The following is a 17,880-nucleotide window of genomic DNA, read 5'->3' as shown; positions in this document are numbered from 1 at the left end:
GACGGCAGGGTAACTGAAGAGTTTTGTGCCAAACCTGGAGAACCCCTTTATACTAACAGCCTCCATCCGCTACGCTGTGGATAGCTCACATGGAAGACTTGGGCATCGTTTAACTCCATCTGTGCAGTGTCCGATATATATTGATGGCTTCAACATTAGTTCCCAATACCAGTCGACTGCATTATATATCTTATAATACTTACAAGGGCCACGCCAGTTAGATGGTTTTAGATTTCATTATTCGTGTATAGTCATTTTTCTAGGACTAGATTTTGATATCAGTGTTTTACTTTATTGTTTTTTATCTTTTATAGGGGGTTTGTCATATTTTATACTCAATATAAACCATATTTTTTATATACTTTAGAAAAATAATATCCATATTCTCCAGAGAGACGGCAATTCTTTCTTTCATCTGGAACTTTCTCTACCCAATCCCACCGGACCATGACACTCAACAGGACACAAACCAGTGGCGTGGAGCACCACATTTTCTTTTCTAATACATGAAGGAAGACCCGAGTGCAAATGGAGCCAGAATCGGCAGCCACTGCTTTATTTCCTGTCCATGGGAGTGGTGGTCCCCAATGTTTGCGCCCTCTTCAGGCACACAGGGTTTTCCGATTGTTGGGAGGTCCCAGTGTGCATACATTTGTTGTTGGTGTATGAAAACAGGATTTTTGGTTGCTTACCGTAAAATCTGTTTCTTGAAGCCTCCATTGGGGGACACAGGAACCATGGGGTGTATGCTGCTGCCACTAGGAGGCTGACACTATGCAAATAAAAAAGTTAGCTCCTCCTCTGCAGTGTACACCCCACCGACTGGCATTAAACTCTTCAGTTAGTGAGAAAGCAGTAGGAGAAAGAACAAGGTTGAAAAACCATAACCACAAACTTGAGAACTGTAAACGTGAGAACAGTCAGAGAACATATAACAAAAACATTGGGAGGGTGTTGTGTCCCCCAATGGAGGCTTCAAGAAACAGATTTTACGGTAAGCAACCAAAAATCCTGTTTTCTTTATCGCCTCTCATTGGGGGACACAGGAACCATGGGACGTCCCAAAGCAGTCCCAAGGGCGGGAAGAAACAGACTTCCATCAGGTCAGAGGACTCACCACTGCCGCCTGCAGGATCCTTCTGCCTAGGCTGGCGTCCGCCGATGCGTAGGTATGGACCTTGTAAAATTTGGCGAACGTGTGGATGGAAGACCAAGTTGCCGCTTTGCACAGCTGCAGGGCGGAAGCCCTGTGGTGCACCGCCCAGGAGGCGCCGACTGCCCGGGTAGAGTGAGCCTTAATCCCAGGAGGGGGCACTCTGTTCTTGACCCGGTAAGCCTCCAAGATTGCCATTCTGACCCATCGAGCAATAGTCGCTTTAGAAGCCGGCTGGCCTCTGCGCGTGCCATCAGGAATGACGAAAAAGGAATCCGTCTTCCGGAAAGTGGACGTTCTGTCCAGATAGATCCTCACAGCCCTGACAAGGTCCAGCTTGTTCAACGATCGCTCCAGAGGATGAGTCGGAGCTGGACAAAAGGAAGGTAGAACAATGTCCTCGTTGAGGTGGAAGGTGGAAACCACCTTAGGAAGAAAAGAAGGTGGGGGCCGGAAGACCACCTTGTCCTGGTGAATGACCAAAAACGGAGGGCGGCAAGACAGGGCCGCCAGCTCGGAAACGCGGCGAATGGACGTGATGGCCACAAGAAAGGCTACCTTCCATGATAAAACTGATAGAGGAATCTCCCTAAGAGGTTCAAAGGGAGAAACCTTCAGAACGTCCAGTACCAGGTTTAGGTCCCATGCCTCCACAGGGGCCATGTACGGCGGGACGGCGTGGGCTACCCCCTGAAAGAAGGTCTTAACCTGTGGCCGAGAGGCCAAGGTCTTCTGAAAGAGGATGGAAAGCGCAGAGACCTGACCCTTCAGGGAACTAAGAGCCAGGCCCGAATCCAGTCCTGCCTGAAGGAAGGCCAAAAGAGAAGGCAGGGAAAAAACCATAGGCGGAACGTGGTTGGACTCGCACCACCGGAAGTAGGCCTTCCAGGTGCGGTAGTAGATCCTGGAAGACGAAGGCTTCCGAGCCTGAATCATGGTGTGAATCACCCGGTCCGAAAGGCCGGACGCTCTCAGAACCGCGGTCTCAACAGCCACGCCGTTAAACTGAGCGACCGAGAATTCGGGTGGCAGATCGGACCCTGGGACAGCAGATCGGGCCTGTCTGGAAGGCGCCAGGGAGCGTCCGCGAGAAGGTTGACGAGCTCCGCGAACCAAGCTCTCCTGGGCCAATCCGGGGCGATCAGGATGACCGGCACCCCTTCCGCTTTGATCTTCTTCAACAGTTTGGGAAGTAATGGAAGGGGTGGGAACAGGTAGGGCAGCTCGAACTGTGACCAAGGAATGGCCAGAGCATCGACGCCCACTGCGAGAGGATCGCGGGACCTGGAGACGAACTGCGGAACCTTCCTGTTGACTCGGGACGCCGTAAGATCCACATCCGGAGTTCCCCATCGAAGACAAATCTGATGGAAGACCTCCGGATGCAAGGACCATTCCCCTGCCGCGAGGCCCTCGCGGCTGAGGAAGTCGGCGGCCCAGTTTTCCACGCCGGGGATATGCACCGCGGATATCACCGGAACCGTTGCCTCTGCCCAAAGGAGGATCTTGGATACCTCGGCAAGGGCCAAGGAGCTCCGAATCCCCCCCTGATGGTTGACATATGCCACAGCCGTGGCGTTGTCCGTCTGGATCCGGACTGGAAGGCCCCTGAGGATCCTTTCCCAGTGGCGGAGGGACAGGAAGATGGCCCGAATTTCGAGGACGTTGATCGGCAGAGATGACTCCTGCGGCGACCAGCGGCCCTGAACCGTCAGGTGGCGAAAAACCGCACCCCAGCCGATCAGGCTGGCGTCCGTTGTCACCACCTGCCAGTGAACCGGAAGGAAGGACCTGCCCTGGGAGATGAGAGGTGACGTCGACCACCAGTTGAGAGACCGCTTGACCCGAAAGGAGAGTCTGATCGGCAGATCCAGGGAGAAGACCGACCTGTCCCACTGAGACAGAATGGCTTGCTGAAGGGGTCGCGAATGGAATTGGGCGAAGGGAATCGCTTCCAATGTAGCTACCATCCTCCCCAGAACCTTCATGGCTGAACGGAGGGAGGGAGGTCGAGGACCCTGGAGCAAGCGTATGTCCCGACAGAGAGTGGATCTCTTGTCTGTGGGAAGGAAGACTCTGCTCTGACGAGTATCGAAAAGCATGCCCAGAAAGATGATGCGCTGAGAAGGAATAAGACAGGACTTCTTCCGGTTTACCAGCCACCCGAAACGGGCTAAGGTGTCGAGAACAATGGACAGGCTTTCGTGGGCCTGAGCGAAGGACGGAGCCTTGATGAGGATGTCGTCGAGATATGGAAATAGGACCAGGCCTCTGACTCTCAAGATGGCCATCAGCGCCGCCATGATCTTCATGAACACTCTTGGCGCGGTTGCGAGACCGAACGGCAGGGCGACGAACTGAAAATGATCTCGTTGCACTGCAAAGCGCAGGAAACGGTGATGTCCGGGAAATATCGGGACATGGAGGTAGGCGTCCTGGATATCTATTGAGCATAGAAACTCCTGAGCCTCCATGGAAGCAATTACTGAACGAAGGGATTCCATCCTGAAGTGTCTCAGGCGAACTCTCCTGTTCAGCAATTTGAGGTCCAGAATGGGGCGAACTTTGCCGTCTTTTTTCGGTACCACAAAAAGATTCGAGTAGAAACCCGTGAAGCGTTCTTTTTCTGGGACGGGAACGATTACCCCGGATTTGAGCAGAGAAGCGATGGCTGAGAAGAAGCCCGGAACTAGAGCGGGGTCTCTTGGAGGACGGGATTGGAAGAAACGATCCCGAGGTCGGGAAGCGAACTCTATTTTGTATCCCGAGGATACAACTTCCCTGACCCATGCATCCTCTACTGCGGAAATCCAGACGTCCCTGAAAAGGAGAAGACGGCCGCCCAATCTGGGAGTTGGGCTGGAGTCTTGCCGAGAGTCATGCCGAGGTGGATCTTCCAGTCCTGGGCCTGGAGGATCTACCCTGGGAGAAACGAGGACGCCAGGACGGAGTGGGCCTAAAGGACACCGCCTTTTTCTCTTGACGTGCCTGTGGCCTCTGTTGCTGCTGGGAAAAGGAGTTTGACGCAGCGAAGCGACGAAAAGGCCGAAAAGAACGAAACTGTCGTCTAGGAGGAGGGCGACGAGGCTTAGCCTGGGGGAGAAGAGAACTTGTACCCCCGGTGGCGTCCTTAATTATTTGGTCCAGCTGGGAACCAAAGAGGCGAGAGCCCTGGAAGGGCAGACTAGTGAGGGACTTTTTGGAGGACAAGTCCGCCTGCCAGGCCTTGAGCCAAACGGTCCGGCGGATGGCAACGGCATTGCTGGAAGCTTGAGCCGCACAAGACGCGGCATCCAGGGAGGCGGAAACCAGGTATTCACCAGCGTGGGAAATCTGGTTGGCAAGTTCCGCTAATTGCGCGGGAGGCGCCCCATCCAGGATACCTCGCCGAAGATCCTTGGCCCATTTTGAGATGGATTTTGAAGCCCAAGTGGACGCAAAAGCTGGACATAGAGCCGCTGAAGCCGCTTCAAAAGCAGATTTCGCGAAGGATTCTATAACTCTATCGTTAGAATCCTTCAGAGATGCTCCGCCGGACAGAGGAAGCACCGTGTTGGTGGACAGCCTGGAAACAGGGGGGTCCACCGAGGGAGAGGCCGTCCAATTGGCGGTAAGTTCTGGAGGAAAAGGATATAACACACCCAGGCGTTTTCCCCTCTGAAAACGCCTAGTGGGGTTCTCTCTCTCTCTGGACACGATTTCCTCGAATTCAGGATGAGGAGCGAAAATTTTTGAAGGTGGTTTGGCCCGTCTAAACGAAACCGCCTGATCTGCGGGTTCCGTAGAGGGATCCTTGATGCCACATGTTTGGTTTATTGCCCCAATGAGGTTCTGGACGGTCTCACTCATGGTGGCGATTTGGTTAGGATCCAGCTCCGAAGTATCCTCCGAAGGCGCATCAGATAATGCCTCGCCTGACTCAGGGGAGGAGGATCGGTGGGACACCAACCGCGGGGGAGGGCCGAGCGGCGAGATGGAGCGCGAAGAGGACTCAGACCGACGTTCCTGTCTGGACCTTTTGTGGCTTATCAAGGAGGGCTCGGGCGGCGGTTCCTGCGACCCGCTGGCCACTGCAGGGGTCTGCAGGGGTAACCGATCCAGCGCGGACACTAGGGTTTGAGATACCCGTGTTAAATCGGCCACCGATTGTGACAGAGAGGCGGCCCAGCCTGGGATGGGGGGGATCACTCTCGGGCGGAACAGGGGGATCCTGGGCGGTGGGAACAATCGGGTTGCTGCAGGACTGACACAGCGGTGAGGACTGACCTGAGGGAAGTTTGCTGTTACAGGACGAACATGCAAAGTACGTGACTAAGGCAGAAGATGAAGAGGTAGGGGGACGAGAGCGGCCCCCTTTAGAGGTAGACATTTTTAGGGACCCTGAAGATGCCAGTGGGTTAGGGGACAGTGGGCAGAGGGGGGTGTCAGTCTGCAGTGCAGCTACTCACGGACCCGGTCCTGGAAGATGTCCCACTTGTCGATGGAGTGCCCTGAGGAACTGTATTCAGCGCAGATAGAGCTGTGCCCACAGTATCGCCCTCTGAATAGGGCTTCGTCAGGGGAAGAACGATCTTCCCCTGACGAAGCCCTATTCAGAGGGCGATACGCGTGGGGTCGCGTTGCCTTGGTTCCGGTGTGCCTGCACATGGGGATTTTGTCCTCTGTTACTCCTCTGGGTAATACTGCACCTCTTGGCTCTATTATGAGTTATTTAACCCGCTAATCGTACTGGGCACTGTCTTACTGCCTATTTCTTGTTTGGGGTTTTTCCCCCATGCGTCCGTTATGAGTGATCGCTTGTAGGTCACTATGTTATTGTGCAGTTAGCTACTGTTTTCCGCTCTTTTGCATGCACTTTTCCATCAGTTTGGTGGCTCAGGGCAGTCAGTATTTGTGTCCAGGTTTTGGGTATGTCCCCATTTTGACCTCATGAGCCAGGGGATAGGTTTTCCCTTTACATTGTTTTGCGGGCATATGATTTTGTACTATAACACTATATGTTTATAATAACGGAGGGACCAAGTTGTTTATATGCATTGTTTTTAATTATGTTTTAAATTTTCTTTGTGTGGTTTGCCAATAAAATTCTTGTTACTTTATATGAGTTATTGTTGTTTCATATGTCCGTGGTGTGCATATATATATATATATATAGTGGCTCCTTTTTCTCTTTTTTTCTGGTTGTATATTGGCCACTTTTTGCACCCCGGCTGACACCTATTTTATACAATTTATTAGTTGTGCGCTTGGTGTTTTTTGGTTTCTAAATTAGAGGCCGGCGCCGCCGGAGAAGGGAACCGCGGCGCCGGAGCAGTGCGCCACAGGGACTGAGAAGAGCGGCAGCCTGCCAAGGCTGTCCGGGAAAGCGGAAGTGGCGGGGTCGCGGCGCCAGAAGTAGGCCCCGGCAGAAGCCGGGACCTAAATTAGAGGCCGGCACCGCCGGAAAATCGCGGCACCGGAGCGCCACCGGAGAATCGCGGCGTCGGAGCGCCGCAGAAAGTAAGTGGCACAGCATCCTGCCAAGGACGCCGTGCAGACACAGGACGCATTGTGGCCCCCGAGCAGAGAGACCGCAGGGGGAAGCGGCGCGGCAGCCTGCTAGGCTGTGACTCTGTAAGGGGCTGTGCGGCTGCAGGGAGAGAACTGCGGCCGCTAAGGAAGAAGAGCTTATGGCTGTCCCTGGGATCCCTCTAAAATAAACGCCATGAGGGAGGACAGGGGGACATCTGGAGAAAAGATCCCGGGGGAATGGAGGGGAAATACTCACCTAAACATCCCACGCCGTTACTAACCTGAGGGGAATGAGACGTCCACGGAGCTGTGATGGACGTCCTCGTCTCCTCCAACCGACAGGCTCTGGTAGGCGAGTGGGTGGGGGACGGAGCCAGGACCGGACTTCTGAGCACGCTTCTGTGCTAGGATCTTGGTCCTGGAGAGGGATCTATGAGGATACGGGGTGGCAGTACACGCCGTACTCATAGTCCGCATTGTGGGAATACAGGTGTGACTGCTCACCCTGTATCCCTCCGGAAAAAACCTGAAAAGAAACGACGCACATTGAGGTAGATAAGGGTCTAATGAAAGACCCGTGTCCACCTCCTACTGACACTAAGCTAAACTGAAGAGTATAATGCCAGTCGGTGGGGTGTACACTGCAGAGGAGGAGCTAACTTTTTTATTTGCATAGTGTCAGCCTCCTAGTGGCAGCAGCATACACCCCATGGTTCCTGTGTCCCCCAATGAGAGGCGATAAAGAAATACATTTACTTAACAATTGACAAAAGTCATAACTAGCCTATAACTTATTAGAACCAGGACGACCCTTATAAAAACACATAGTGGATGGCAAGATTATATGAACCTTGATCAAAAACATTGTGAATGCATATTAGATATTGTACTCCATTTTCCGCCTTAGACTCTGGTGGAGACCTTATACATACACATATTAAGCTGGCGGATGAAGCTGGACAGGTTGTTGTGCTTGAAGTACTTCGGCAGGATCTCTTTGGAGAACCTTTGCTCATCCAGGATACAAAAGTTCTGACCGTTCTGCAAAAGACAGAATTCAGACATTTTATAAGTAAACACCAAAGAAAAGTGAGAGAAATGGATTCTCATTAGCAGGATCACACAGCCAGACCCAGCAAAAAACACTGAGGAATGGTAGCGCTCCAAAACAGAAGTGTCTTATTTATTCAGCCAGGGTTGTGACGATTCCCCTCAGTCTTTCAAGCAATATGTAAGTCACTGTTGTGTACGTGCAATTAGGGTTGTGGGGTCGTTAAGACAAACCTCCCACTCAATTTCCCTGACTCCCCAGCACTGGTCACTACTGAGCATGTGTATGAAGTGCAGCACAGATTCATCTCATCTATGACCCCACAGCACTGGTCACTACTGAGCATGTGTATGAAGTGCAGCACAGATTCATCTCATCTATGACCCCACAGCACTGGTCACTACTGAGCATGTGCATAAAGTGCAGCACAGATTCATCTCATCTATGACTCCACCGCGCTGGTCACTACTGAGCATGTGCATAAAGTGCAGCACAGATTCATCTCATCTATGACTCCACCGCGCTGGTCACTACTGAGCATGTGCATAAAGTGCAGCACAGATTCATCTCATCTATGACTCCACCGCGCTGGTCACTACTGAGCATGTGCATAAAGTGCAGCACAGATTCATCTCAGCTAAAAGCCGAGATCCTTAGATCTGGAACAGAACAGAACGGGAAAGTATATGAAGTATAAACTTTCTAATTTGGACTGATATTATTCACTTAACTGCAGGAGGCATATTTCCCATCGACATAGTGAACGTATACAGCACTAACTTATTCCACAGTGGTTTACAATTCAGAGGTTACGTCTACAGAGTGACACTTAACTGACCAATTCAGACAAGAGAAGGGAGGACCCTGCTCACAAGAGCTTACAATCTATAGAAAAGGAGGGAATAGACAAAAGTTAAGAAGTGCTTATAGTGTATGGCCCAGCCATAGGTGGAGTCATTGGAGCTGGCCCAATCGGTTCCCAGTCAATAACTATACAGATAGAAATAAAAGGTATCAACGAGTGTGAAAATAAAGGGGTAGAGTGAGAACAGCTAGGCTATAGGCGGGGTAGAAGGAAGAATGTCCGGGGGGCTCCTGATCGGACACACCCCAACAAGTTTGCCAACTTGGCAGATGATGGGGGTGGCACTGTTTCACCAGAAGAATGGAATAAGCCATAAAACACCAAATTTTATTGATCTCCCTCTTCTCCTTGCCTACCCCCATGTCTCCTCCGTAGATTTTGACATTTTTATTTTGTATTTAGAACATTTTTTAATTTGTTGCAATTCTTTAATAAAATGTGGTCTTTTATACTCGTGCCTCGTGGTTTATGGCTTACTCCATTCTTCTTCTGGTGATGTAAAGTTTATGGGAGTACTCCACTACTCTAACTTAGCCTCTTTAAACATGGAGAGAACAGCGCTGTAGGATTTGTTCTCAGCCCTGCTATGAAATCTGTGCTATAAGAATATCTTTCTAGCCTAATGGGAAGAACTGTTGCAGCAAGACATGTCGTCTGACAGCCAGAAGAGCGTCCGCTCAAGTAAGGGGAGAAATAAGAGAGCAGGGCAGCCCAGACTGGTGCTGGTAGTGGGAGACTCTTATTAGGGGAACAGATAAACGGAGTGTTGTCTTCCTGGTGACTGGTTTTGGCACATCGCTGGCCTATGCAGCATCAATAGTAAAAAGATCTAATGTTAAAAATAAAAAATCGTTATATACTCACCGTCCGTCGGCCCCTTGGATCCAGAACAGGCCTTTCCCGCTCCTCGCGACGCTCCGGTGACCGCTCCATGCATTGCGATCTCGCGAGATGATGACGTAGCAGTCTCGCAAGACCACTACATCATCATCTCGCGAGACCGCAATGCACTCTTGAGACCGGAGCGCGCGAGGAGCGTCGGTAACCGCTTCGCCATGATCCGAGGGCCAACGGAAGGTAAGTATATAACTATTTTTTATTTTAATTCTTTTTTTTTTTTTTACAGGGATATGATGCCGGCTGTGCTATATACTGCGTGGGCTGTGCTATATACGGCGTGGGCTGTGCTATATACGGCGTGGGCTGTGCTATATACGGCGTGGGCTGTGCTATATACGGCATGGGCTGTGCTATATACGGCATGGGCTGTGCTATATACGGCATGGGCTGTGCTATATACGGCGTGGCTGGCCGCGAATTGGTCCGGGATTTGAACCAGGCTTCGCTAATTGGTCGTGGCCGGCCGAATCCTGTGTATTCAATGTATTATTCTAAAATCTTCATAAATAAACTACATACATATTCTAGAATACCCGATGTGTTACCCGGGCTACCAACTAGTACAATTATAAGCGTTCATACATTCTGTAGGTAGAGTGACTACAAGAAGAGATGGGTGGATCCCTGGTTGTTCGGGTCCGACTGATTCAGCCGAACAGTTAAAAAAAAAAAAAAAAAGGTCGGGTTCGGGTACCGGAACAGTACCTGGACGCCATTCACTTGAATGGGGGGCCCGAACATCCTGCGTTTGCCATGGTGTTATGTGCATGATAGCGCAGCAAACACTAAATCATTAACACCAGCCAGACAGCTGCAATGAGCCCGCACCTGTGATCGGAGGTGAAACGTTTACCTCAGGTCACTGGCGTCAGCTGAGAACCACTGGTGAATGAGCTGCTGCGAGCGCAGCATCAGTGGACAGCGGTGACGTCATCGAGGTTACCACAGGTCACTGAGGCGGAGTTCCCGGCCGGACTCCTGAACTGTGGGGACCTCAGTGAGATCCCCGCTAGCACAGTGAGAAAGTTTCAAGGTGCAGTGCTGAGCTCAGAGTTCACTGTGAGAAATTTCTCCAGATGAACAGTGGTTCTCAGCCTGGATGGTGACATCTTGGCACCGTCCAGGTTGATTCCCATGCATGGATTACGGTGTGGGACAGGTAAGACGGACAGGTGAGCAATATTATTTTATTACAGGAGACAATGGATTCAATGGAATGGGCGTGAGGCGAGTATGGTTTAATTTAGAATCATTAACCCCTTCATGACCCAGCCTATTTTGACCTTAAAGACCTTGCCGTTTTTTGCAATTCTGACCAGTGTCCCTTTATGAGGTAATAACTCAGGAACGCTTCAACGGATCCTAGCGGTTCTGAGATTGTTTTTTCGTGACATATTGGGCTTCATGTTAGTGGTAAATTTAGGTCAATAAATTCTGCGTTTATTTGTGATAAAAACGGAAATTTGGCGAAAATTTTGAAAATTTTGCAATTTTCACATTTTGAATTTTTATTCTCTTAAACCAGAGAGATATGTGACACTAAATAGTTAATAAATAACATTTCCCACATGTTTACTTTACATCAGCACAATTTTGGAAACAAAATTTTTTTTTGTTAGGAAGTTATAAGGGTTAAAATTTGACTAGCGATTTGTCATTTTTACAACGAAATTTACAAAACCATTTTTTTTAGGGACCACCTCACATTTGAAGTCAGTTTAAGGGGTCTATATGGCTGAAAATACCCAAAAGTGACACCATTATAAAAACTGCACCCCTCAAGGTACTCAAAACCACATTCAAGAAGTTTATTAACCCTTCAGGTGCTTCACAGCAGCAGAAGCAACATGGAAGGAAAAAATGAACATTTAACTTTTTAGTCACAAAAATTATCTTTTAGCAACAATTTTTTTATTTTCCCAATGGTAAAAGGAGAAACTGAACCACGAAAGTTGTTGTGCAATTTGTCCTGAGTACGCTGATACCTCATATGTGGGGGTAAACCACTGTTTGGGCGCACGGCAGGGCTTGGAAGGGAAGGAGCGCCATTTGACTTTTTGAATCAAAAATTGGCTCCACTCTTTAGCGGACACCATGTCACGTTTGGAGAGCCCCCGTGTGCCTAAAAATTGGAGCTCCCCCACAAGTGACCCCATTTTGGAAACTAGACGCCCCAAGGAACTTATCTAGATGCATAGTGAGCACTTTGAACCCCCAGGTGCTTCACAAATTGATCCGTAAAAATGAAAAAGTACTTTTTTTTCACAAAAAAATTCTTTTAGCCTCAATTTTTTCATTTTCACATGGGCAACAGGATAAAATGGATCCTAAAATGTGTTGGGCAATTTCTCCTGAGTACGCCGATACCTCATATGTGGGGGTAAACCACTGTTTGGGCACATGGTAAGGCTCGGAAGGGAAGGAGCGCCATTTGACTTTTTGAATGAAAAATTATTTCCATCGTTAGCGGACACCATGTCGCGTTTGGAGAGCTCCTGTGTGCCTAAACATTGGCGCTCCCCCACAAGTGACCCCATTTTGGGAACTAGACCCCCCAAGGAACTTATTTAGATGCCTAGTGAGCACTTTAAACTCTCAGGTGCTTCACAAATTGATCTGTAAAAATGAAAAAGTACTTTTTTTCACAAAAAAAAATTTTTCGCCTCAATTTTTTCATTTTCACATGGGCAGTAGGATAAAATGGATCATAAAATTTGTTGGGCAATTTCTCCCGAGTACGCCGATACCTCATATGTGGGGGTAAACCACTGTTTGGGCACACGGCAGGGCTCGGAAGGGAAGGCGCGCCATTTGACTTTTTGAATGGAAAATTAGCTCCAATTGTTAGCGGACACCATGTCGCGTTTGGAGAGCCCCTGTGTGCCTATGCATTGGAGCTCCCCCACAAGTGACCCCATTTTGGAAACTAGACCCCCCAAGGAACTTATCTAGATGCATATTGAGCACTTTAAACCCCCAGGTGCTTCACAGAAGTTTATAACGCAGAGCCATGAAAATAAAAAATAATTTTTCTTTCCTCAAAAATGATTTTTTAGCCTGGAATTTCCTATTTTGCCAAGGATAATAGGAGAAATTGGACCCCAAATATTGTTGTCCAGTTTGTCCTGAGTACGCTGATACCCCATATGTGGGGGTAAACCACTGTTTGGGCGCACGGCAGGGCTCGGAAGGGATGGCACGCCATTTGGCTTTTTAAATGGAAAATTAGCTCCAATCATTAGCGGACACCATGTCACGTTTGGAGAGCCCCTGTGTGCCTAAACATTGGAGATACCCCAGAAATGACCCCATTTTGGAAACTAGACCCCCAAAGGAACTAATCTAGATGTGTGGTGAGGACTTTGAACCCCCAAGTGCTTCACAGAAGTTTATAACGCAGAGCCATGAAAATAAAAAAAAAAAATTATTTTCTCAAAAATGATCTTTTAGCCTGCAATTTTTTATTTTACAAAGGGTAACAGGAGAAATTTGACCCCAAAAGTTGTTGTCCAGTTTCTCCTGAGTACGCTGATACCCCATATGTGGGGTTAAACCACTGTTTGGGCACATGCCGGGGCTCGGAAGTGAAGTAGTGACGTTTTGAAATGCAGACTTTGATGGAATGCTCTGTGGGCGTCACGTTGCGTTTGCAGAGCCCCTGATGTGGCTTAACAGTAGAAACCCCCCACAAGTGACCCCATTTTGGAAACTAGACCCCGAAAGGAACTTATCTAGATGTGTGGTGAGCACTTTGAACCCCCAAGTGCTTCATAGAAGTTTATAATGCAGAGCCGTGAAAATAATAAATACGTTTTCTTTCCTCAAAAATAATTATTTAGCCCAGAATTTTTTAATTTTCCCAAGGGTAACAGGAGAAATTTGACCCCAATATTTGTTGTCCAGTTTCTCCTGAGTACGCTGATACCCCATGTGTGGGGGTAAACCACTGTTTGGGCACACGTCGGGGCTCAGAAGGGAAGTAGTGACTTTTGAAATGCAGACTTTGATGGAATGGTCTGCGGGCGTCACATTGCGTTTGCAGAGCCCCTGGTGTGCCTAAACAGTAGAAACCCCCCACAAGTGACCCCATTTTAGAAACTAGACCCCCCAAGGAACTTATCTAGATATGTGGTGAGCACTTTGAACCCCCAAGTGCTTCACAGACGTTTACAACGCAGAGCCGTGAAAATAAAAAATCATTTTTCTTTCCTCAAAAATGATGTTTTAGCAAGCATTTTTTTAGATTCACATGGGTAACAGGAGAAATTGTACCCCAGTAATTGTTGCGCAGTTTGTCCTGAGTATGCTGGTACCCCATATGTGGGGGTAAACCACTGTTTGGGCACACGTCGGGGCTCAGAAGTGAGGGAGCACCATTTGACTTTTTGAATACGAGATTGGCTGGAATCAATGGTGGCGCCATGTTGCGTTTGGAGACCCCTGATGTGCCTAAACAGTGGTAACCCCTCAATTCTACCTCCAACACTAACCCCAACACACCCCTAACCCTAATCCCAACTGTAGCCATAACCCTAATCACAACCCTAACCCTAATCCCAACTGTAGCCATAACCCTAATCACAACCCTAACCACAACCCTAATTCCAACCCTAACCCTAAGGCTATGTGCCCACGTTGCGGATTCGTGTGAGATATTTCCGCACCATTTTTGAAAAATCCGCGGGTAAAAGGCACTGCGTTTTACCTGCGGATTTTCCGCGGATTTCCAGTGTTTTTTGTGCGGATTTCACCTGCGGATTCCTATTGAGGAACAGGTGTAAAACGCTGCGGAATCCGCACAAAGAATTGACATGCTGCAGAAAATACAACGCAGCGTTTCCGCGCGGTATTTTCTGCACCATGGGCACAGCGGATTTGGTTTTTCATATGTTTACATGGTACTGTACACCTGATGGAACACTGCTGCGAATCCGCAGCGGCCAATCCGCAGCCAAATCCGCACCGTGTGAACATAGCCTAATTCTAAAGGTATGTGCACACGCTGCGGAAAACGCTGCAGATCCGCAGCAGTTTCCCATGAGTTTACAGTTCAATGTAAACCTACGGGAAACAAAAATCGCTGTACACATGCTGCGGAAAAACTGCACGGAAACGCAGCGGTTTACATTCCGCAGCATGTCACTTCTTTGTGCGGATTCCGCAGCGGTTTTACAACTGCTCAAATAGAAAATCGCAATTGTAAAACCGCAGTGAAATGCGCAGAAAAAAACGCGGTAAATCCGCCATAAATCCGCAGCGGTTTAGCACTGCGGATTTATCAAATCCGCAGCGGAAAAATCCGCAGAGGACCAGAATACGTGTGCACATACCGAAACCCTAACCCTAGCCCTAACCCTACCCCTAACCCTACCCTAACATTAGTGGAAAAAAAAAGTTTTCTTTATTTTTTTATTGTCCATACCTATGGGGGTGACAAAGGGGGGGGGGGTCATGTATTATTTTTTTTATTTTGATCACTGAGATATAATCTATCTCAGTGATCGAAATGCACTTTGGAACGAATCTGCCGGCTGGCAGATTCGGCGGGCGCACTGCGCATGCGCCCGCCATTTTGGAAGATGGCGGCGCCCAGGGAGAAGACGGACGGGACCCCGGCTGGATCGGTAAGTATGATGGGGTGGGGGGGGACCACGGGGGGGGGGATCGGAGCACGGGGGGGGGGGGGGATCGGAGCACGGGGGGAATCGGAGCGCGGCAGGCGTGGAACGGAGCACGGGGGGCGTGGAACGGAGCACGGGGGGCTGGAACGGAGCATGGGGGGGGCTGGAACGGAGCACGGGGGGGTGGATCTGAATGCAGGGGGGGTGATTGGAGCACGGGGGGGTGATTGGAGCACGGGGGGAGCGGACAAGAGCACGGGGGGGAGCGGAGCACTGGATGGAGGGGAGCCGGAGCAGTGTACCGGCCAGATCGGGGGGGCTGGGGGGGGCGATCGGTGGGCTGGGGTGGGGGCACACTAGTATTTCCAGCCATGGCCGATGATATTGCAGCATCGGCCATGGCTGGATTGTAATATTTCACCCGTTATAATGGGTGAAATATTACAAATCGCTCTGATTGGCTGTTGAAAGTGAAACTGCCAATCAGAGCGATCGTAGCCACGAGGGGGTGAAGCCACCCCCCCTGGGCTAAACTACCACTCCCCCTGTCCCTGCAGATCGGGTGAAATGGGAGTTAACCCTTTCACCCGATCTGCAGGGACGCGATCTTTCTGTGACACAGCATATGCGTCACAGGTCGGATTGGCACCGACTTTCATGACGCATACGCTGTGTCACAGGTCGGGAAGGGGTTAAAGGAGTCTGTGTCATACTTTATTCTGGTTGTGTCTTTATTTACCATATAACTACAGGATTAGTAATGGATAAGTGTCTTATAGACACCTCTCCATTACTATGCCATGGGCTTGATGTCACCAGACAATACAAAGGTGACATCAACCCCAGAAATATGAACCACACTTGACACCACTACAGGGCAAATGGGAAGAACCGGACAAAGCGCCAGAATTGGCACATCTAATAGATGCACCTTTTCTGGGTGGCTGCTAGGTTTAGGCTGGGGGGATCCAATATCCATGGCCGCTTACCAGCCTGAGATTACCAGCCCCCAGCTGTCTGCTTTAGCAAGGCTGGTTGTCAAAAATGAGTGGGACCCCACAACCAACCTTGCTAATGCGGATAGCTGAGGGTTGCAGCCCCAAGCTGTCAGTTTTGCTTGGCTGTTATCAAAAAATAAAAGGGAACGCACATCGTTTTTTTCTTCAATGTTTTCATTATTTAGAGACCAGGTACTGGCAGATGAGTACTCCTATCAGACACCACCTGCTCTCACTGTTATTAGCGGCAGCAGGCGTAGGCTGATGGGAGCAGTACTAGGGGTGTACAGCCTGACACTACCGGTCCTACCATCTGCCTCCTGATATAGGGGTGTACAGCCTGACACTACCGGTCCTAACATCTTCCTCCTGATATAGGGGTGTACAGCCTGACACTACCGGTCCTACCATCTGCCTCCTGATATAGGGGTGTACAGCCTGACACTACCGGTCCTACCATCTGCCTCCTGATATAGGGGTGTACAGCCTGACACTACCGGTCCTACCATCTGCCTCCTGATATAGGGGTGTACAGCCTGACACTACCGGTCCTACATCTGCCTCCTGATATAGGGGTGTACAGCCTGACACTACCAGTCCTACATCTGCCTCCTGATATAGGGGTGTACAGCCTGACACTACCGGTCCTACATCTGCCTCCTGATATAGGGGTGTACAGCCTGACACTACCAGTCCTACCATCTGCCTCCTAATATAGGGGTGTACAGCCTGACATTACCGGTCCTACCATCTGTCTCCTGATATAGGGGTGTCAGCCTGACACTACCATCTGTCTCCTGATATAGGGGTGTCAGCCTGACACTACCATCTGTCTCCTGATATAGGGGTGTAAAGCCTGACACTATCGGTCCTACCTTCGGTCCCCTGATATAGGGGTGTACAGCCTGACACTACCGGTCCTACCATCTCCCTCCTGATATAGGGGTGTACAGCCTGACACTACCGGTCCTACCATCTGCCTCCTGATATAGGGGTGTACAGCCTGACCCTACCGGTCCTACCATCTGCCTCCTGATATAGGGGTGTATATAAGACTGCTGTCCGGGAGAGCACACTGGACCCTTCAGCCCGTGACCTGAGGAGTGATTACCGAGCTCCATGTGATGACATCACTGTTTCTCGGCTCTTCCAGCAGCGCCCACAGCTTCATGAGGAAGGCAGACACGGTCGGAGATCCGACAGAAGCGCTGGGCTCCTTCATCCCGTCACCCGAGCGGACGGACACCACTACCCAGCAGGACGGGGATAGCAACGACGCAGGGACGACGCTAGCGCTTCCGGTATGAATGTGTCCCGCCCACATACCGAGCCAGAGGCGCTCATTGGGTCAGACTGGAGAGTAGACCTTTAGGCCCCGCCCCTTTCAGTGACGTCGATGAGCGCTGCTGGCAGCGAGGATTGTGGGCGCTGCAGCGTACGACGGTGTGGGGAGTGTGCGGCTCCTACAAGTGGGGGAGGGGCTTACGGCAGTGTAGTGTGGGCGTGTCCTCAGGAGAAGGCGTCACTATAGCCCCGCAGTGCACAGTTTCCGGCAATGGGACTATCCGTCCTGGCAGACACCTACTTAACCCCTTAAGCCCCAAGGGTGGTTTGCACGTGAAAGGGAACCTGTCACCCCGTTTTTTCAGTATGAGATAAAAATACTGTTAAATAGGGCCTGAGCTGTGCGTTACAATAGTTATTTCACAAAAGGCTTGATCACCTAGTATTGAAAAAACAATAAGTGACCTAGACTGTGGTACTGATAAAACAGTTTATTG

General features: G+C 49.9%; 1 protein-coding gene across 1 annotated transcript in view; it reads right to left on the bottom strand.

Moving 5' to 3' along the window:
- The window catches only part of LOC138662153 (heat shock factor protein 3-like), a 54,887-nt gene extending 37,487 nt beyond the window's left edge, over window positions 1-17,400 (bottom strand). The window contains exons 1-2 of the mRNA XM_069747355.1: window positions 17,211-17,400; window positions 7,597-7,705 (exon numbers count right to left, since the gene is read on the bottom strand). Coding sequence (XP_069603456.1) covers window positions 7,597-7,705; window positions 17,211-17,321 — 220 coding nt within the window. The 5' untranslated portion in view covers window positions 17,322-17,400. The remainder of the gene's footprint in view (window positions 1-7,596; window positions 7,706-17,210) is intronic.
- Between the last annotated feature and the right edge of the window lie 480 nt (window positions 17,401-17,880).

This window comes from Ranitomeya imitator, chromosome 2 (genome assembly GCF_032444005.1).
Source record: "Ranitomeya imitator isolate aRanImi1 chromosome 2, aRanImi1.pri, whole genome shotgun sequence".
NCBI classification, from domain to species: domain Eukaryota; kingdom Metazoa; phylum Chordata; class Amphibia; order Anura; family Dendrobatidae; genus Ranitomeya; species Ranitomeya imitator.
Note: the sequence above shows the minus strand (reverse complement) of the source record. Positions and strands in the feature narration are given on the sequence as shown.